Raw genomic sequence first — 21,704 nt, forward strand, 5'->3', positions numbered from 1 at the left:
CTGCCACTGACAAATGGTGAAATTGGCCTGGAAGGAACATGGAAATTTGTTTGGGTCATGGGGATCAGGACAGGGATGTCTGTTTTGTGTCAATGAAGCAATCTACAAATAAACCACAGGCAAGTTTGACGTGATAAAAATTCTGGAAACCCCATGAAGACATCCTTGCAGTGGAGGGGACAGCTGATATCAGTCGCCCCCCCCCCCATTCAATTTACGCAGTTATAATTAACTACTGAATTGACTAAAGCTCATCTGATTAATCAACTAAGGTTTCTTAAGTTGGAAGATAGATTAGGTGGAAAGAGACAGAGAGGGCTTGCGGTTTCTGTGGATTTGTTTACAAACCCAGAAGGACCCAATGTCAGATCTTATCTGCTCATGCTAGGACCTCCCCACAATCACCAGCTTTTTGATCATTTAAACAAGTGCCTCAAGTGGCCTTGGCCAAAGCAGAGAGGGAAGAAAAGCCACATTCTCTGCATTGTTGGGGCTTAGACTCCCCCTAGCAGTGATCCTTTATTATACACATCTTTTAAAAAAGAAGACGATGTGAAGGCCGTCTCAGCCTCTTGTGAACCATCCAGAGTGTTGGTGTTGGGGGATGGAGTGAAAGGGATGCTTTGGTTTCTGAACCAGAGAAGAAAGGTATTCATCAAAATAAAGAAATCATTCCCTCCTTGCATGGCAAAATCAAACAAGCGAATATCTGAGCAAGAGCGGCTTGGAAAACGGCTGGTTTTCTTTACACCGAAATCTGGCACACCTCTTTCTCGTGCCCTATGAAGTGATTCATGTGGGAGTAGTGCTTTGTGAAGATCTACGGATAAGGCTGTGGCAGCCGCCCAAAGACATTTGTGGCTCCCGGCAATCTATATTCCTTTAACATAATTATATCCTTGTGGAGGATAAATCTAGGAGAAGATGGGGGGGGGGGAAATCCAGCATTGGGAGAAGCAGGGGGAGCGGGGAAGACAAAACTATATTGCCAGCAAAAGCAGAGGAGCTCCATTTCTCATGCCCCAGCTAATTGCTAACAGAGAAACTGCTGTAGTGATAACCTGGAGCCTGCAGAAGTACAGGGTGGAGCTCCCTTCTCCTTCCTTCAGAGGAACATGAAAATAGTAGCTATAGACTCAGTGCTGGACGAAAAGAAATGGGGACTGAGGCTTGCCTGGTCAGGAGCATCCGAGACTCTGAGATTTCAGGGCCCAAACCTGAGACATAGGGGCACCTCTCTGGTGATGTCACAGGCCAGAGCTTCTTTGCGCTCCCTTCCCATCAATGAGATGCTTCTGGGCAGCCCCCCAAGCATCCTGGAGGCCAGAGGCCTCTCTCATCCTGGTGAGCTTATCTCACCTTTGATAAGCTGCTCCCCATTCAGCACTACAAGGCAGAGCCCCACAACTGCTTCCGGACTGGCACTAGTGTGGCTTCAGCACTGAGAATAAAGCCTATTTCTCTCTCCTCCAACAATCACCTCAAAAGGCCTTTAGAAGTTCCCTCCCTCCCTCCACTGGTCTCTGAAGCTCGGCAGGTGTGTTGTGCTCTTTGAGAAACGGTGCCCTTTAGACATTAGAGTGTGCGTGTGGAGTAGGGGGTGAGGCATAAGAAGCTAAATAAAATTTAAAAATCTCCGTCAAGACCTTTAAAGCAGCCTCAAAATCTAATCACGTTAACTGAGTTGGTGTTAGCTTTGCCTAAAGGAGCTTGGGGGGGTGGGGGCGGGTCAGAGGAAGTAATGCGGGGAAAATACATTGGATTTATCCCTGTCTGGTGAAAGTTAGTGACAGTAATTCTGTTGTGACCTTTAAATTGCCAACTTGGTTTTAAAAGGGGAGGGTGTATTTGTTTTGTTCTCTCTCTCTCTTTTTTGCAAAATAAAAAAGTCACATACTTACTTAGGCCATGTCACATACTAAGCACTGAGGTCTGTTTGGAATCCCAAAAGCTTAGGTTGTTTTTCAAAAGGGTCAGGCAAGATCCTTGCCCGGCTGAGAACGAAATCATAGAATTGTAGAATCACTGAATTTCAGAGTTGGAAAGTACGCAAAGGGTCATCTGGTCCAACACAAAATGCACACACACAAAAAACCAAGAACAAGAAAAAGCACAAATAACCCCTCACCCCAAATGCATTTTAAAAGCCATAGGATGTTAATCTGCTGAACACCTGGCCAAGAGAAATATTTCTGCCTAGTGCTAAAGACAGGCAATGAAGGTGCCAGGCGAGCCCCTCTAGGGAGAGCATTCCACAAGTGGAGCACCACCCATTCTTGCTCTGCCACCTTCCTGACCTCGTGTGGAGGAGGCACACTAAGATGGCCGCGTCGGTTCATATGGGAATGTGTGATGGTGATGGTGAGATGCCAGATGCTAGAAACCGAGGGAGTTTCTGGGAAGAACTTTTGAGTATCTGAGAAACTGTGGGGGAGAGCTACTTCCAGAAAGCACATGATGAAGAAAGCACAGTATTTGGGGACACTTCCTTGCAGTGGCTTACTGAAGTGGTCCAGGAGAGGGTCCTTGGCTCTGGATCCAGACTATGGATCCTGAGGTTGCTGGTTTTCTTTATTGAAAAAACACATTCTTTTTCTTCATGCTATCCCTATCTGCATCTTGGACAATTACAAGCAGGGATATCCACATTATCTACACAGAAATTGTTCAAGTAAAGAGGAAGAAGCATTTTGATTCAGGATACTGGATTGAATTTTGTTTTTGTTGTTCATTTATTTAAAATATTTTTAATCCATCCCTTTGACCAAAGATTGACCTCCAAGGTGGTTGACAATGCTATTGAAAGCAATATTAAACACACACACCACTTAGGATACACTTAACATGATAGGCCCAATAAATTACATCAGACAACCTTTATTCAGGTGACCTGGAAAGATTAAGTAAGTGGAAGCATTTTTGCCAGCAAGTGAAATACAAAAATGGTAGATCCTGGTTCATGTACCTGGGAATGATGTTCACAGACTGGGTGCCATCACAAGGCTCTGTCCTTGCTACCCTCAGATGGTGAGGGGATCCCCAGCAGGCCCTAGGTGCAGTTCAGCATTCAAAACTCCCATTGTTCTAGGCACGTTTTGCGACAGGGGATTTCATTAACACAAGCAATTTCTGAGCTCTGGGCACAGTACTGCACCTAACATTTCAGGTTAAAACTGCACAGTGGAGGGAAAGGAGGGTCTTTTTCTGCCTCCCCACTTCCAGCCACTCTCCGAAGGCTGGAGAAGAGATCTTCTTAAGAATATTAGGCATGGGAAGTAGAGCTTTGTGTTGTTGTTTTTTGCAGTCTTCAGATGAGGACTAGACCACGTGAAAAATGAGCATAAGATTTTAGCTGCAGTTCATTCATTTTCAGCTTTGTATTCTTGTTATAAAAAAAGCACGCCTCAACGTTCTGTTGTGGCTCCCATAAACTAGGTTTAAGGTGCCATTTAGCTCCTAGCTTTCATATCTCAGTTTCTTACACTGGTGCAGTTCAATGTGCTCTGTGCCCATAGACCATTGGAGATGACTGGGCAAATCCTAGATGACGAGTGAATGGATTTTATCAGCTTCTAATGTCTGTTAAATCTGGACATTTGCAGTTCCTTCGGCTCCCCCAGAGAACGTGTCGGCTGAAGCTGTGAGTTCCACTCAGATCCTCTTGACCTGGGCGGCTGTCCCTGAACCTGAACAGAACGGGCTCATCCTTGGATACAAGGTAGATCTTCCCAAGCGCTGCTGAGTCTTTTCTGCCTTTGGATAAGCAACGTGTTGTTTTTACTTGATTTTGTTTTTATCTATGTACTAGTAAGTATTGGGGTATTAAACTCCTGGCAGCTGAACTAAGTGCTGTAAGGTGTATCCCAGAGCTACAATCCCATACAGATCTCCTGTATTTTAGCTGAAAGGTTCCATTCTAGGGAATTTAGGGATTGCTACTAATGTCAGACTGAAACACAACAAGCTGAAGAGAATCCTGTGGCACAGCATATTCCGTGCTGCATCAGTTAAGCTATCAGCAGTGAGATCTCCCTACAGATACAAACGAGCAGATTGAAAAGGTTCACTTTGCAGGACAGGTTATCAGTTTGAGTTACTCAGAAGACTGCAGTTTGAACACTGAATGTTCAGCATACAATACAGCATACATGCGAGTTATTAAAGACTTTACCTTGTCTCTCATGTACTGTCTAGCTAATACTTTTGACGTCCTGCTAACATGCACCAATGACTAGGAGATGCTATGTTGATTGCTTGTTTATGGATGGCAACTACCGTCTACCCGACAAGACTAACCCATTGCTGCATGTTTGCTGGGGCTGGCAGGGCAGGTGTGTTTGTGTGTGAGAGAGAGAGATACCAATGTTCTTTTTGTGTCTGTCTGGCTACAGAGAAACACTGCAGATTTGGGATTGTAGTCAGCAGAGGAATTTAACCCAGCAGAGAAGTCTTGCTGGGGACTCAAAGGACATGTTGTTTGCTTTTGGGGAGCTGCTGCTGCTGCTGAACAACCTAGCATAGTCTGTCCCCATGCAAGCACACTTCTGACTTTGCATCTAGAAAGTGGGGCCCACAACAAACACTGCTGAGTGGTGTGTTCTTGTTCAGGCAGCCATGCTCGCCTCATTCCTCCACTCCCTGTCTCTGGTTTTCCCTTCAACAGATACTCAGCATGGCAACACCACTCAGCATACCTCATGGACCTATTTTTGGTTTTTCCTCCTTCCAAGGTTTTTTTTTTTTGAAATGCTCTTTGAATCTTGGTGTTCTCACAAGCCTGCTGAAACCCACTGATTTGACTACATAGGAATTGGCAAGAGGTTTGCCATTAGTACATAGGGTTGCAAACATATATCCCCAGTTCTCTCTTCTGACAAATAGCGAAGTTACTGGAAACCAGGCAGAGGGCCTTCTTGGTAGTTGCACCTACCCTGTGGAATGCCCTTCCATCAGATGCCAAAGCGATGCAAAACTATATGACTTTCCATAGACATCTGCCTGTGGTAAAGGTAAAGGGACCCCTGACCATTAGGTCCAGTCGTGGCCGACTCTGGGGTTGCGGCGCTCATCTTGCTTTATTGGCCAAGGGAGCTGGCATACAGGGTCATGTGGCCAGCAGGACTAAGCTGCTTCTGGCGAACCAGAGCAGCACACGGAAACGCCGCTTACCTTCCCGCCGGAGCAGTACCTATTTATCTACTTGCACTTTGATGTGCTTTTGAACTGCTAGGTGGGCAGGAGCAGGGACCGAGCAACGGGAGCTCACCCGTCGCGGGGATTTGAACCGCTGACCTTACAATCAGCAAGTCCTAGGCTCTGTGGTTTAACCCACAGCGCCATCCGCATCCCGTCTGCCTGTGGTGGGAAGCTTTTAATGTTTGGTGTTTTGTTCTGTGTTTTTCTATTTTGTTGGAAGCCACCCAGCATAGCTGGGGCAACCCGGTCAGATGAGCAGGGTACAATAACGTTCTTGTCGTCCCTGTAAAATATTGTTCCTGGAATGCCTTGCTGCCTCATATCATTCTGTATGTATTTATCATACTCTTCTCTCCCCCCCCTTTCAGATTTTGTTCAAGCCCAAAGATGTGGAAAGCAAATTAAGCAGCCAAGTCGTAAGAGGGAACCACACCCTTTCCATCCTTCTAGCTGGTTTGCGGAAATATGTGCTTTATGAGATTCAGGTTCTGGCATTCACACGCATTGGGGATGGGATCCCCAGCTCCCCTCCAGTCATTGAGAGAACTAAGGATGATGGTAAGTGTATGTGGATCGCTAGAACCTTCTAGCTTTTTTGGGGGGGGTGCATATCAGCAGCTAAGCAGGTGGATTCCATTTTTAATCTCAAAGAACCGGATCCTCCCCTAATGTACAGAGGCACAGTCCTATTAGTTTGTAGCTGAGAATCTGCTCCCAAAAATTGCAGTCTATTTCCCCCCCTCCTCCCAGTAATTGACAAAAAGATTGTTTCACTCTAAAACCTGATATTTTATAGCCAGTTCCAGCCTGAAGCAAATTTTTACAGCCCAATTATGAACTCCTACAGAAATCCAATCATAGTAATAAAAAAAAAGCTGTGGGATAATGGGACGTGATAAACAAACCTTGCTGTGATTGAATGTGAGCGCGATGTGGCGTTTCCTGTCCCAAGAGTGTGCCTAGACCAACCTTGAACAAAAGAATAATAAAATGACCTTTTGTGAAATTAGTGCATGAACATTGTATTGTTCTACTCGCCGACACTATCTGTAAGCCTGAGAATTCCCGTTTAGGGTTTGACATATTGAAAGGGCGAGAGGCTTTCTGGGGTCTGATGGAAGGAATGTGTATTCATTTGCCACATGGATGTTCAGGGGACTCATGGCTCTAGGGCTCACCTTCAGAGCTTCGGCAGACCAGTTGCCGTTTCTCCCCCTAAAATTCTAACAATATTTCTCTTTTTATCATTATCCATTGGCTTGCTTGCTATCCCATGAGCTTAGAGCAGCTTTACAGCAGCATTTTCCCTCAGTTTTAATAATTCTGTCCCTAAGGAACCCACAATCTGAGAAAAATCAAATGGTTTGAGGAGAAAAGAGGTCAAATGAAAGAAAAATAACATTGTAAATATTATATATATAGATATATAGATATAGATATAGATAAATTTAAAGCGCCACACTGAATAACCAGTCCAAAAAGTCATTCAAAGGACAGCAGTTTTTAAAGGCAGCCAGCAGCTCGATGCCTGCTTGTTGTATGATTTGGCCCAGGCTACCAGGAAGAGCGTTTCCAACTCTATGAACCTGCCTGGCTGCCAGGATCCTTGGGTGAGCCCTTTCTCTTGGTCCCAGCTGGTGGTGACATGAGGGAAAGAGCCCTTTCTGCCCCCATATTGTGGGATTACCTCCCAAGAGAGGGTAAGCGGATACCCTCCCAGTTATCCTTCTGCCAGCAGGCTAAAACCTCCCTGTTCAGAGAGGCCTTTAGAAACCAAGGAGGAGACGATGCTGTTCACTGGGCTGCTGTCAGAACAGATTGTTTCAAGGCTGGTTCTAATTTGTGTTTTGATGTATTTTGATCATTGTGTCCGTCCCCCCCCCGCCCGCCCCCTGGTTTATTTTTATTACTTTGTATTTCATTACTTTGTTTTTAAATGTTGGAAGCTGCCCAGTTTGGAAGAAGAGCAACATAAAGATGATGAGGATGATATTAAAGAGGTGCTGCAGAGAATAGTCTGGGCTGGCTGGAGAGCAGAGTTATGAGCAGTGCTTTTTTTCCCCTAAAAAAAATGTTTAGGGCTACTCTCATTGTTCTACTCTTATTGAAATACTGCCCATCAATGAGGCCAAACTTAGATTCACAAAACGTTTAGGGGTATGCGTACCCCTGTGTACCCCCAGAAAAAAGCACTGGTTGTGAGCATTAAGCATGCGCTATACAGTATTCCATTAGATTTCGGAGGTGGCTTTTTACGTCACATGAAAGCTCAGGTGTAATGTGGAAATCAACAGCTAGGGATGCATCAGGGAAATGGAATCACCTGCCGTGTGAACACAGCCCAAGTTGGGGCAGGCTGCTCTTTACAGAAGCTAATACCTCTCAGAGTTATGGGCTGGCAGGGGGAGGGGGATAAAGCATGATAATGTCATATATACCGTTCTCTGGCTACAAATCCATTGGATAAACAAATACATGCCCAAACTGCCATGTAACAAGCATCTTGTCCTCTTCCTTCCTGCATTACCTGTTGTCAAATGCTGCTATTTGTTCTTCCATCCCCACACTCCTGACATAAGCCTGCTTGATTCCTTCCTGATCAATTTAATTAAAAGCATCATAGGGGAGAACAGAGGTGGGATTTCAGCTTAAGGGGGTGAACATCAGTACCTCTGGATTTGCAAATTATCATTAGCTCCCCCTGGTGACCTTGATAGCGGTAATTCAGCGGCCTGCCTGCTGTCTATGGCAATGCACAACTTCTCCCCCTCTGATACTTATGGCCAAACAGAGGTTCCCAGATGCCTAGGTGAAATTGGAAGGCAAATTGAGAGTTAGCTACATGGTTGGAGAATATGATTCAGCTTTGGCAACTGTGTAACAACCTAAGAAACCTGCTTAACCTCTCAAGGAAAAATTCAGTATATGAAGCAATATGTTATATACAGAGTTATGAAATGCCTTTCAGAATCTGATTGGCATACAGACGTCCCATTATATAGGCTCCAGCATGATTGTTCCCTTTGAGGTCAACCCGAGTTTATCAAAACATCATCATAAATATATTTACTAATGTAATAAAACATATGAAGTCGGTAGCTGCAATATAACAAGAATTGATGGCTAAGTTGACCTCGAAAGACAGCAAGCTTTTTATGTTGCACCAGATTTTTTAAGTCTCTTCTGGTCTAAGACCAGTTTTGCACAAGTCCAAAGCTTTCTCACTTGCCTTAGCTTATCAAGACTCTTGATCCAAAGGCACCGGTTTAGATCCTTTCTCCCTGAGATTCCATACCACGTCATACAAAGGCTAGCAGAGAGACCCATCCTTAGTAGAGCTTTTTCCTAGGAAATCCTGCAGTGTTAGTAACCTCTTGCAATCAAAACCATGTTTTAAGCTATTTGTTAAGTCAAAGGTAGATTAGGCAAATAACATCCCTTTTTGAACAGGATGTGCAGCTAAAAATTGCACCTGGGACCTCTTGCACACAAAAGAAATTGGGAGAAGTTCGTACCTGCCAGGCCCTATCTAATGGCCGTTCTCTTGGTCTTTTTAGCCCCAGGCTCTCCAGTGCGGATGGTGTTCCCTGAGGTGAAGCTGACCTCCGTCCGGATTGTGTGGCAGCCCCCTGAAGAACCCAATGGGATTATTCTTGGTAAGCAAGAGCAAGAGCTGTGTCAAGGGGTGGGGGACCAAAAGAGGCAGCCATAGAAGTAGCCTGTCAGCGCATGTTTCTGAATCACTTAAAAGTGTGCATATATACCAGGAATTATGGAAGCCTGGAAAATGCAGTGGTTCACTTGGTACCCACTCCTGTGGCCTACTTTGCCTTCAACCCATCAAACTACCGTAACTTGCTGTGAATTCTGAGGGTTTGGATGCACTCGTTCTAGAGCGAGACCAGGGGTCTTAATTCTGTAACTAGGGGCAGAAAGCAAGAAATAGCACAGTGAGGAACTCATAGATGGCATACATGCTACTGTCCGGGAATCGCAAGTGCCCTTTACCCTCTGGAACTGGCATGCCAAGCAGGCCGTACCCCCCACCCCACTGCACCCACAGTGGGGCAGAGAGCTTATCAGAGATGTTCTGCTCAGAGTGTGGACTCTGGGATGCCTTCACGAGATCTTGTGCGTACTCAGATGTTTAGATCTCACAAGAGCATCCAGACCCCACATGCTGTGTGGGACTTGCCCAGTAAGCAAGGCAGAGAGCTTCAAAGTTCTTTCTGCGCTGGGAAAACCTAGAGCAAAAAGAGCTTTTAAGCTCTCCGTCTTGCGTTCATTTAATTGGTGCAATTTCAACCAGCTGGCTTTCAGCGGTGCAAGTTTGAAATCACACAAGTTAATTGCACATAAGATACAATCGTGCTGCAATGACAATTTTCATGCTGTGAAATTTCTTCTACTCTCATAGAGCTCTGTGTGGGAGCGAGGCTCTTCTCAGTTCCCTTCTCAGCATTCCTCCACCACCCCAAATACCTCTGGAATGATGCTGGGTGTAGGGCACAAATCTTCTGCTCTTGCCATAGGCAGTAGAAAGACTACATTTTCAGGATAAAATCGCACATCTCCGTGTTGAGTCAAATGCTGCTGCTGTTACGGAACCAGATGAGGTGTCTGACACAGCAACTTGCCTGATTTTGCGGGATGTCTGTTCATGACGTCTGAAATGTAGACTTCCTTGACTCATAGCCATTATGACTAATTCAAGCTAATAACCAAGGGAGGTGGGGTGGCCAGATAAGTCTGTGATGTGGTGAATGCATCTTTACGTGGTGGTGGGAGCACCTGGCACCTTGAAGGGAGTCAGTAGTGCAACCAGTTTTAATGAAGTCACCCTAATCCAGATCCTGAAGTACTTGACAACTGGTACCCCATCACAAATAGTGCCTTCAAGGGAAGGGAAGTGCTTGAGAGCGTGGTAGCAGTCCAGCTCTAAGCACTTTTGGAGGAAACTGATTATTTGACCTGTTTCAGTCAAATCAGGCCTGGTTTGGGGACAGAATCAGTTCTGTTTGCCCTGATGTATGAGCTTCTTCAAGGAATTGTGACATTGTTGGTCTTGCTTGATCTTGGTTCACCACTACAGTATTTTCCTTGCTGGAAATGCACATAATTTTGCCCCTACTCTCATGCAAACTTCTCACACCGGCTTTAAAAGGTTGCTGAAATTGCAGCTTTAGTATCTTGTGGTTCACCCCTGATACATATTGCACACAATTAACCAATGGACAACATTTGAAAAATGAAAGCTTAAGTCTTTCTGATTAATGTTAAGTCAATAATGCTAGGTACCTCCAAGCAATGCAATTATTTTGCTGTTTGTTTGCTTGCTTGCTTGCTTGCCTGTTTAGCAATGTCTGATAAGAGCTGTCTGAGTTCCTCCCTGGGAAATCTAGCAAACCTATTTGTTGTTAGGCATTTTTTGGCTGCCCCATTGTGATATATGATAAGGCAATTGCACTTGTCTGACTTTGCCACCTAAGGCTGCCCCCTTAAATGGTGAGCTACTTTATGCTTTGTGTCAAATAAAATCTGGAACCACTCATTGTGGACAACAATGTTTCCTCATATGGTGTGTTGCAGCCCCGAATTCTCCCTTGATTATAACAAGGCCCACAAGGTAGTTGGAAGCATCATTAGATATGATCTAAAAGCAGCTCTTTCAGAAACTTTTGGAAAGAAGGAAAGATTCATCACAGGCAGAATCCTGTTGGGTACTCCTGACATTCAAGTTGCTTATTTTATTTTCAAGGGACCTCTGTGCCTTGTGTGCTTATTACCAAATTAAGCCCAGGTACTGAGACACAGGATTCGTGTATAAGGAGGAATTCCACCTACTGAAACAATTTGTTCGAAAAACAACTCATAAATACTTATCTTTTGTTCTGTGTCCTGTTGCACTGCTGAGCAGCTCTGGATGGGGTTTGTGAGGTTGTGAGGTTCTGCTGCAGTGAGATCTTGAGTTATTCTCAAAGTGTGAAATTCTTCACTGGTGAGAAGGAATTCTTAGTTAAGCGTGAAACTCAAAAATCCACAGCTTCATTCTCAGGCCAACGATGAAAGAAAAAGAAGCTTGCCCCTGGGGTTTCAATGTGAAGGCCAAGGGCAGCTAGCCAGTTTGGTCTCCTCCAGGTTTTGTTAGACTCCCAACTCCCATCAGCCCCATCCAGCATGGCCAATTGACACAGGGGATTGTGGGAGTTGTAGTCCCCCACATCTTGAGGGCACCACATTGGTTACTCTTGGCACATGAAACATTGTTGTTCTTTGGGGCAGTTTTCGTGGTTCTTCAAATAGGCACATCAGACGGAAAGATTGTTCACTGTATTCATTTGTTGGCATTGTGGAATCCAACATGACTGTGCTAAAAGAGCCATGGTGGTTCAAGGTCAATACAACAGAAGGGTAAAACGTGCCTTTGCTTGCCATATCTGGGCACTCTGGTGTCCGCCTACTAGTACCTTAATGTTGCTTTCAAATGAAGAAATATAAGATGTAAGAAGATTTCCTTTAGTGTTTCCCTGGTTTGCTTCACCCTGAGTTTGCTCCTCCTGAATGTCAACTTAACCATTACATTTCTAATATTTTCTTCTGCCCTCGGAACTTGTCCAGTTTCTAGAAGAAGAGTTATAGCTTGTGGGTAGAGCACAATGCTTTGCATACAAGAGATCCTAGGTTCAGTCCCTAGCTTCTCCAGGTGGCGCAGTGAAAGTCATCTCTGAAATCCTGAAGACTTGCTACCAAACAGTAGAGGTAGACCGTTTGACTTGATACAGGCTCCCTAGGTTCTCACATAACTTCAGTTTCTTCATTTCACTAGTATCCATTTTTCTACATTGCATCACCAATAAAGCACTGCAAAATTACACTATTTTAAGTGGTTATATGTGATCACATCAATATTCTTTTTTCTCCTTTGTTTTTATGATGAGGACATGCTCTCCCCCACTCTTGATACAAATGTGCATACAGCTTAGGTGTTTGGGATTTGGTGGAGTTTGACTGTTGTTCATTTTACAATTGTGCCGCTGATTTTGTACTTCTGCAGCAAAAGATTCCTGCTTCAGTCATGCGCACGGTCACCTCAAAGCAGGTTTTTTTTAGCAGAGTTATATCAATCTGCATATGTGCGTTTGTCATGTAGAGGAGTGAAAATATATGAATGAGCTGAAAACTGTGAATGAACAGAGTTCTGTACAGAACTGAGAAACTAAAAAATGAAGGCTTTCTGATGTTCCACTTTCGGACCAAGGCTAAGTAATTTTGAACTCAGGGGAGAAAATAGGATGGAAAGATACATCAGCAATAAGTATACTGAAGACTTGTCTGTACTGTACAATTAAATGGATTGACTGTCATGTCTTCTCTCCAAGTAAATCATGAAGGAACTAAAGATCTTCCAGTAGGGAATTCTCAGAACACTGGGAGAGAAGCAGAGACAGCAATGCAGGTGTAAAACCAGTACCGTTTTGTATTGTGGATCCACGTTACATTCTTAACATCAGTGCTTTTTTTTCCTTAAAAAAATGTTTAGGGCTACTCTCATTTTCCTACTCATATTGAAATACTGCCTCTCAATGAGGCCAAACTAGGGGTATGTGTACCTTTGTGTCCCCCCAGAAAAAAAACACTGCTTAACATAATTTGAGTTTCAACAGATGTGGAGGTAGCTGAAGTGTCCCATGATTACTACATCTCTTCTTTTTGAATGTTTGGTAATCTGCTATAGGAAGGCATTGTCTAAGTCCCCATTCTGGCTTGGTAGTCTATAGCAAATACCCACGCTAAGGTCGTGGTTGTTTCCCTCTTCTATCATTTTTACCCATATACTCTCAATCTGCCTTCCATGCTCCAGGTCATAGATCTCTTCACAAGTGTAAACATCCTTTACATATCCCACTGCTGTTTCCTGTTTGGTCTATTCCTTTTGAATAAGTTATACTCCTCAGTTTCTACATTCCAGTCATGATTCTCATCCCACCAAGTTTCAGCAATGCCTATTAAGCCATTTTTGCCATCCTGTATTAAAAGCTCAAATTCATCTTGTTTGTTTCCCATACTCTGTGCATTAGTACAGAGACAACTAAAACCAAGAGTCATTCCCTATACCTACTTCCTTCTTGTGGTTTCCTGCCTTTAGCAGGTTTCTGGAGCACTGCTTCAGTTTCCTATGCATCAATGAAGCTATTATACCCAGCACCAGGTGTTCCCCTGTCATCTGTTATATTCTCTCCCCCCCTCTCCCCCCTTTCAGGTTTTAGTTAAGGGCTCTCCTGATCAGGTTCACAATATGTAATTGCTTGTGGTTGGCTTATAAACCTTAGTTCACTTTATTTATGGCCTGATATTACATGCAGATGCTGTTGCAGATGCTGTCTCAGAAGCTCATCAAGCTACAAAGTCACAAGGCAAGAAGATTTGGGAAACAAATAAAAGTTTGGAGAAATAAGCCACTGCTTGTTTGATTGCCTGTCAGACAACTCATGTTTAACATGTGGTTTATGAAATAAACTGTGACTTAAACCAGCTGTGCCTAACCAATGCCCTGAACATTTGATCTGCCCCCTCAAAGACCACACTGATTTTGCAGCTGCAGCAATAAATAAATAAATGTAGACACAGCAGTGGGGTATGGCCTCTGCCCAGCCTAACAGTTTAATGGGGGTACATATTGCCTCCTCCCCAGACACCAGGTCAATCACTTGATGAGTCAGGAAGGGATGATAACCCCCTCCAGCTCAGCTGAATCATAGAATCATAGAATCATAGAGTTGGAAGAGACCACAAGGGCCATCGAGTCCAACCCCCTGCCAAGCAGGAAACACCATCAGAGCACTCCTGACATATGGTTGTCAAACCTCTGCTTAAAGACCTCCAAAGTAGGAGACTCCACCACACTCCTTGGCAGCAAATTCCACTGTCGAACAGCTCTTACTGTCAGGAAGTTCTTCCTAATGTTTAGGTGGAATCTTCTTTCTTGTAGTTTGGATCCATTGCTCCGTGTCCGCTTCTCTGGAGCAGTAGAAAACAACCTTTCTCCCTCCTTTATGTGACATCCTTTTATATATTTGAACATGGCTATCATATCACCCCTTAACCTCCTCTTCTCCAGGCTAAACATGCCCAGCTCCCTTAGCCGTTCCTCATAAGGCATCGTTTCCAGGCCTTTGACCATTTTGGTTGCCCTCTTCTGGACACGTTCCAGTTTGTCAGTGTCCTTCTTGAATTGTGGTGCCCAGAACTGGACACAGTACTCCAGGTGTGGTCTGACCAGAGCAGAATACAGTGGCACTATTACTTCCCTTGATCTAGATGCTATACTCCTATTGATGCAGCCCAGAATTGCATTGGCTTTTTTAGCTGCCGCGTCACACTGTTGGCTCATGTCAAGTTTGTGGTCAACCAAGACTCCTAGATCCTTTTCACATGTACTGCTCTCAAGCCAGGTGTCACCCATCTTGTATTTGTGCCTCTCATTTTTTTTGCCCAAGTGCAATACTTTACATTTCTCCCTGTTAAAATTCATCTTGTTTGTTTCTGCCCAGTTCTCTAATCTGTCAAGGTCGTTTTGAAGTGTGATCCTGTCCTCTGGGGTGTTAGCCACCCCTCCCAGTTTGGTGTCATCTGCAAATTTGATCAGGATGCCCTTGAGTCCATCATCCAAGTCGTTGATAAAGATGTTGAATAAGACCGGGCCCAAGACAGAACCCTGTGGCACCCCACTAGTCACTCTTCTCCAGGATGAAGAGGAACCATTGATGAGCACCCTTTGGGTTCGGTCAGTCAGCCAGTTACAAATCCACTGAGTGGTAGCATAGTCAAGACCGCATTTTACCAGCTTCTTTACAAGAATATCATGGGGCACCTTGTCAAATGCTTTGCTGAAATCAAGGTAGGCTACATCCACTGCGTTCCCTTCATCTACCAGGCTTGTAATTCTGTCAAAAAACGAGATCAGGTTAGTCTGACATGACTTATTTTTCAGAAATCCATGCTGACTATTGGTGATCACAGCATTCCTTTCTAGGTGCTCACAGACTGTTTGCTTAATGATCTGCTCCAGAATCTTCCCTGCTATTGATGTCAGACTGACTGGACGGTAATTATTTGGGTCCTCTCTTTTCCCCTTTTTGAAAATAGGAACAACATTTGCCCTCCTCCAGTCTGCCGGGACTTCGCCTGTTCTCCAGGAATTCTCAAAGATGACTGCCAGTGGTTCTGAGATCACATCTGCCAGTTCTTTTAATACTCTTGGATGCAGTTCATCTGGCCCTGGAGACTTGAATACATCTAATCTAGCCAAATATTCTTGTACTATCTCCTTAGTTATTCTGGGCTGTGTTTCCTTTGCTGAATCATTTGCTTCAAATTCTTCAGGTCGGGCATTGTCTTCTTTATCGGAGAAGACTGAGGCAAAGAAGGCATTGAGGAGTTCAGCCCTTTCTGTGTCCCCTGTTTGCATTTCACCATCTTCTCCTCTGAGTGACCCCACTGTTTCTTTGTTCTTCCTTTTGCTACGAACATACCCATAAAAGCCTTTTTTGTTGCTTTTAACCTCTCTAGCAAGCCTGAGTTCATTCTGTGCTTTAGCTTTTCTGACTTTGTGTCTACACGTGCTGGCTATTTGTTTGAATTCCTCTTTGGTGGTTTCCCCCCTTTTCCATTTTTTTTGCAGCTGTTCTGCATAGAAAAGCTGAGAGAAGACTCTGTGCCTCTGAAAGCTTAAGCAGGCCTCTTTAAGATGCTCTTGCCTCCAAAAATAACTTTTAATTCAATCTGTTTGCATTGGTCTTGCTGCTGTCATCTTGTAGCCCTGTGAGGATACAAAGGGCTTGGCAATGAATGTTTTTTAATAACTTAGATCAAAACATAACTCAGCCTTTTGGAGATCGTCAGTATGAAAAACCAGGAGGCTCCTAGAGAGAAAAGTTTAAATATTTCACAGTGCCTTCTGGTGAACTCCAACTCTTATTTCCGAGACTGTGTAAGAGGTGCCATGTTTCTTGTATTTTTGATGCAGACCTCTCCCTCTCTCCTCTTTAGGCATAGCGTCACCTTGCTACTTCTGGAAATACAGATGTATTTCAAAACGTCAGCTGCAGAACTGGATGCAGTCCAAGTTAGAAAATGGGTGTTTTGATCTCATGCTGCATTCATGCCCACCTTCAGCCTTTGAAATGCTAAATGTTAAAAATCCACACTGGAGCAACTTTAACCTTTCAGTATTATGCAGGGTGTTTCCCCCTTCTCTCCTCGAGTGCTGCAACAAATTAATAAATGTCTGCATTTTCAGGTATGCATTGCAGCTTCTAGAGGCTGCCGGTGCTGGTTCTGAAGGGCTTTGTATGGTGATGATGAGCATAAAAGCAGCATTAGTATTCCGAGTACAAAGCCACACTCCTGCCTGTTTGCTTTGGGGAAAGAAGCAGGTGCCTTGGAGTGACCTAACATTTAACAGATACATTCAACTGTTGCCTTTTATTTGGTTCAGAAAGCTCCAGCATGCCAAAGTCACTTGCTTTGTACAGCAGTCATTAGAAGACCATCTTTGGCATGCTTTGTAAAATTCAGACTTTAAAGAAGGACTCTCGGTAACCTGAAAGAGGCAAGTGTCAGGTTTATATGGGGAGTCACACCCAAACGAGAGTGGCAGGTGCTTGTATAACATGTAATAAATTTGCAGGTGTTTGTACAACATGTAATAAATTTGCAGAGCGTGCAATCATAAAATGTGGCGAGCAAAGCTGAGTTATTTAAAAAAAACAACTTTCAGTTTTGGCTGCAGTCCTATGTGCATTTACCTGGGAGTAAGTACCATTGCATGTGATGGGATGTGCTTCTCGGCAGGATTTTCTTTGCTAGACAAAATAATGGATGACAGGTCTATTAGCAGCTCTTAGCTCTTCAGAGGCAGTTTTCCCTCAAGTAGCTTATGCTGGAGACAAACAAGAGGTCAGTTGGTTGCCCTTGCACCTTCTGCACTTTCCAGAGGCATTGCTGGAATGAGGATGCTGGGATGTTCAGTTCCAGAGAGTGCTTCTTTGGGTCTTATTTATACTGCCATCCTTGGTAGCACAGCCTTTGGGTGTTGCTCACTATTCCTCTTGTCAGTATCTCCTTGATGTGCCCTCTCACCACCCTTGATTTTATGGTGTATTATTGCACCAGCCAGTCACCCTATGTAATCTGCCAGTCAAAAATCCCTTTAAGTTTGATTGTTAAGTGCCCTGCGGTATCTGAATGACTGTCCACTCTGGTCAATCACTGGGGAGGGAGCAGTTTTGGTGAAAGCTTTGCTTATTAAAAATATATCCAGTCTCCATTCCGTTCCAAATGCCAGTCATCTCTGTCTCTGCCACTGCTACTTTTCCTGCCATGAGTGAAGTTTGTTGAGGCATTGTGTGAGCAAGGAAAGATGACAATGGAGGGTATGATGGGTGCTTGGAGTGCCTGCAAATATTTGGCACACACTTGTTTGCATTGCTGAGCTAATTCCCAATTTTGTGTGGTGGGAGAAAACCTTATTCCAAATCAACTTGACTTGAGTCTCTGGGGAGCTTGCCATCACTACAAAAGCCCCCCCCCTTTTTCTTCCTATATACAGGGCCATCTTTACCTGGGGGTGCAAAGGGTGCGGGGCACTGGGCACCGAATTCTGGGGGCACCAGGCGCCTGCCGCTGAAGCCGCCTAAGCTCTTAACTATCCACCTGTTATGAAATAATAAATAATTTTGACCAAGCTAGAAAAACAAAATACATATATACCTAGGTATTACTGAAATGTAGTCCTACTGTTTCACTAAAGAACTTTCGACTTTGTGCGCTCATTTATCAAAAACCCACCACGCCAGCGGCGGCGCTTGTCATTCACAACAGCACTTTTTAATTTCATCACTTACAGTGATGGGACGCTGGGTGGATCTTTGCACCCCGGCGGCACATATGCTAAAGATGGCCCTGCCTATATACATAAAAATGTAAGCCTCTATCAGAGGATTTGCATAAAGGCAGGGCGAGAGGGAGAAGAAGAAAAGGCGGATTTTAAAATGGTGGCTTTAAACAGCATCAGAAGTTTGAATAAAGAAGGGGTGGAGGGACACAGAGGAGCTGTGAAGTGATGGGGATTCAGGTGAGGTATAAAAGAAGGGGTGAGGGTTGGCAAGGAGGGTAGGAAGTTTGGTGGGGGTAGGCAGTCTTGGCAAGCAACAGGAGCAGGGGGGGCAGCCCCTAGTACTACATAAATGTTAAGTCTGTACTTGGAGCAGAGCATGGATTGAAAAATCAGCTCAAAACAATGGTTGTGCGAAGCAGTCTCCAGACATGGCAATAATGCAGAAGTGAGATCATTCCATGGGAAAATTCTGCAACAAAAAAGAAGCAAAGACTAGGGAAACTGCTTGGGTGAAATCAAATGAGAGAAATCGATAGAGGTAAATGGAAAGTGTTCAAAGAGAAATTAATGTATGCCCTGGGGCTACAGAAGCAACGTAGCAATAAATGCAGCAAGCATTTTAAAGGCCATTAAGACATGAGGAGTAGAAACTCAGTATAAAACAGAATTCAAAAGATTGCTGAACGTAGTAAAGAACATCACAATAAAAAAATAGAGGAATAGACTCAGCATAGAATGGAGCCTGGATATGTTATGAGGTTGCAACAGCAATACTTTTTCAAGGCATAGAAAGACTCTAATGTTTGGGGAAATAAATGATAATGATGAAAAACTGCCTGGCAAGGAAAGCCCTAGAAATACATATGCAAGAATTTAGATACTTCCAGTTCTGCTGATTCATATGGGCAGCATCCAGAATTCCAGCTCACTTCTCTCCCTGCCCCAATCTCCTCCTGCTGCCACATTTTCCCTTCCATGCCCTGGAGGTGAGCAGGTGAAGGAAGGGGACAGTGGTGGCTGTTATATTTTTACAATTTTGGGAGCGGGGAAAGAATGCATAAGAGCAAACCTGGTGAACCAGCCAAACCAATTCTTTGCTAACCTTGGCTGTGCAGTTTAGTACTGCCATTTTCATGTCCAAAGAGGTTGTTCTGTTGCTATAGAGATAAATGGGTGGGCCTTTTCCCAGCTCACCTGGCTGGATGCCATGTCATCCTAGGATGGAGAATAATAAGCCAAGGGGTACTGTGTGTGAGGGAGAGTTTTGGCTGGTTCTGGTGACTGGAGAAACAGAGACATGCTTGCTCTGTGCTGAACCGGGGAGCCGGTTGAAGTTAAATCCTTCGAAGACAGAGGTCCTCTGGCTGGGACGGGACGATATGGGATTGAGGGGGCAACTCCCATCTCTTGCGGGGGTGCAATTAGTGCCAGCACCGTCCGTCAAGAGTTTGGGTGTAATCTTCGATACCTCCCTCTCTATGGAGGCGCAGATTACAGCTATAACAAAGGCGGCATTTTTTCATCTCCGCCAAGCTAAGCAGTTGGCCCCTTACCTCTCTCGCCCTGACCTAGCCACTGTGATCCACGCGACGGTCACCTCCAGACTGGATTATTGTAACTCGCTCTACGTGGGGCTGCCCTTGAGACTGACCCAGAAACTCCAGCGGGTGCAGAATGCCGCAGCGAGACTCCTTACGGGGTCCTCGCTGCGAGATCACATTCATCCGGTGCTATACCAGCTGCACTGGCTCCCGGTGGAGTACAGGATCAGGTTTAAGGTGCTGGTTTTAACCTTCAAAGCCCTATACGGCCTAGGACCCTCGTATCTACGGGACCGCCTCTCCTGGTATGCCCCACAGAGGAATTTACGGTCCTCAAATAAAAACATCTTGAAGGTCCCAGGCCTCAGAGAGGTTAGGCTGGACTTAACTAGAGCCAGGGCTTTTTCGGCTGCGGCTCCAACCTGGTGGAACGCTCTGTCACAAGAGACAAGGGCCCTGCAGGACTTGACATCTTTCCGCAGGGCCTGCAAGACAGAGCTATTCCACCAGGTCTTTGGTTAGGGCACAGCCTGACTCCCTCCTTTGGCAATCTTTACAATACTTTAGTTATGGTTGCCATCAATTCTGATTTTAATTAATTCTTATGATGTTTTTATAATGTTGCACTATTTTAGTGTTGTTAGCCGCCCTGAGCCCGGCTTCGGCTGGGGAGGGCGGGATATAAATAAAATTTATTATTTATTATTATTATGAACCGAAAGTGGTGACTTGGAGCATCCCTGGAAAGGCAAATATGTTTGGTTTTTAATGCTGTGAGCCCCCTCCATCCTGTGCTCAGGTTTTGTATATGTGTAAACAAAACCATATACAGTGGTACCTCGGGTTACATATGCTTCAGGTTACATACACTTCAGGTTACAGACTCTGCTAACCCAGAAATATTACCTCGGGTTAAGAACTTTGCTCCAGGATGAGAACAGAAATCATGCTCCGGTGGCGCGGCAGCAGCAGGAGGCCCCATTAGCTAAAGTGGTGCTTCAGGTTAAGAACAGTTTCAGGTTAAGAACGGACCTCCGGAATGAATTAAGTACTTAACCCGAGGTGCCACTGTATCCTAAAGATACCATAGCCTCCATTGACCTTCATTTCAAGGAAAACGAACCCCGGGAAAGGGCGGGCACCCCTGAAGTCTTTTGCCACTCGGAGTTTGGAATGGCATGCGACAATATTGTGAGTTTGGCCCGCGGAGAAAACAGAACTTGGCCACACACTGAATCCTTTTATGTGAGATCAGGGACATCTTCCATTTACTGGTGACAACAGTGGGAAAGAATCTCAAGTGGATCCCAGTAGGAATCCCCGTCCCTTACACACAGAGCCATGCGTGTAGAGGGCATGGATGGTGCCGTTTGCTGAGAGAATCCAAGCCGATGCTTATAATCAACCAGCTGAGTGAGTGTTTGAATGCACTAATAGCTGAATATGCCGTTGTATCAATCCTGTACATGCTTGACTTGACATTATAGTTGAAGGGGAACAGAGCAAGAAATGAAACAGATCGAAACAGTTTGCTCTTGATAGCATGTGTACTTACTCTAATAACTTTATGGACTGGGGTTGGTTTCCTCGTAATGTTTAGTGTTTCCCCTTAAGGCTTTTGTTTTGATTCAGTGCTTACTTTAATTTCTTCTCCAACATTTGCACTCCTCGCAGCTTCCTACACATGACAGCGTCTTTCTCACCCGACCCTTGCTTCCTCTAGCCTATTTTATCCCATCTGAATCTTGCTGCGCCTTTTCGTTCTGCTTTCTGCATGTGTACAGAAACTGGAAAAGGTCAGAGCACACCCCTTTGGCACCTCCCTCGGTGTGATCTCTTTTCCAAAGCTTTAAAAATAGTTAAATAAAGTGCTGTAGCATTTGTTAAATTGGGCCTAGATTTCACATTGTGCCTTGTGAGATACACATACCTGGGCAGGCTACATAACATTTGCAAAGGGTAAAACTAAATAGATTCAAAATTGAGTCTCTCTCTCTCTCTCTTTCTGGTTGCTATACGAGCTGAGCGTAGTTAATGATCTCTGAAGATTGACTCTTTTTAATGTGAAT

General features: G+C 44.5%; 1 protein-coding gene and 1 long non-coding RNA gene across 9 annotated transcripts in view; one reads left to right on the forward strand and one right to left on the reverse strand.

Annotated features, from left to right (window-relative positions):
* The window catches only part of SDK1 (sidekick cell adhesion molecule 1), a 605,542-nt gene that overhangs the window by 490,758 nt on the left and 93,080 nt on the right, over positions 1–21,704 (forward strand). For all 7 annotated transcript variants that reach the window (XM_082199580.1, XM_082199584.1, XM_082199585.1 and 4 more), the window contains 3 exons: positions 3,603–3,718; positions 5,565–5,754; positions 8,754–8,852. In XM_082199580.1, coding sequence (XP_082055706.1) covers positions 3,603–3,718; positions 5,565–5,754; positions 8,754–8,852 — 405 coding nt within the window. The remainder of the gene's footprint in view (positions 1–3,602; positions 3,719–5,564; positions 5,755–8,753; positions 8,853–21,704) is intronic.
* LOC309519170 lies at positions 3,746–11,497 on the reverse strand. Of its 2 annotated transcripts, none has more exons than XR_014213714.1 (5): positions 9,679–11,497; positions 8,712–8,825; positions 7,867–8,001; positions 6,102–6,165; positions 3,746–4,032 (listed from the first exon to the last, which is right to left on the reverse strand). It is a non-coding gene; the product is annotated as an uncharacterized lncRNA (long non-coding RNA). The 2 variants fall into 2 exon arrangements; XR_014213715.1 differs by lacking the exon at positions 3,746–4,032 and adding an exon at positions 5,766–5,861.

The sequence above is a fragment of the Podarcis vaucheri genome (assembly GCF_965113315.1).
Source record: "Podarcis vaucheri genome assembly, chromosome: 14".
Taxonomy (NCBI): domain Eukaryota; kingdom Metazoa; phylum Chordata; class Lepidosauria; order Squamata; family Lacertidae; genus Podarcis; species Podarcis vaucheri.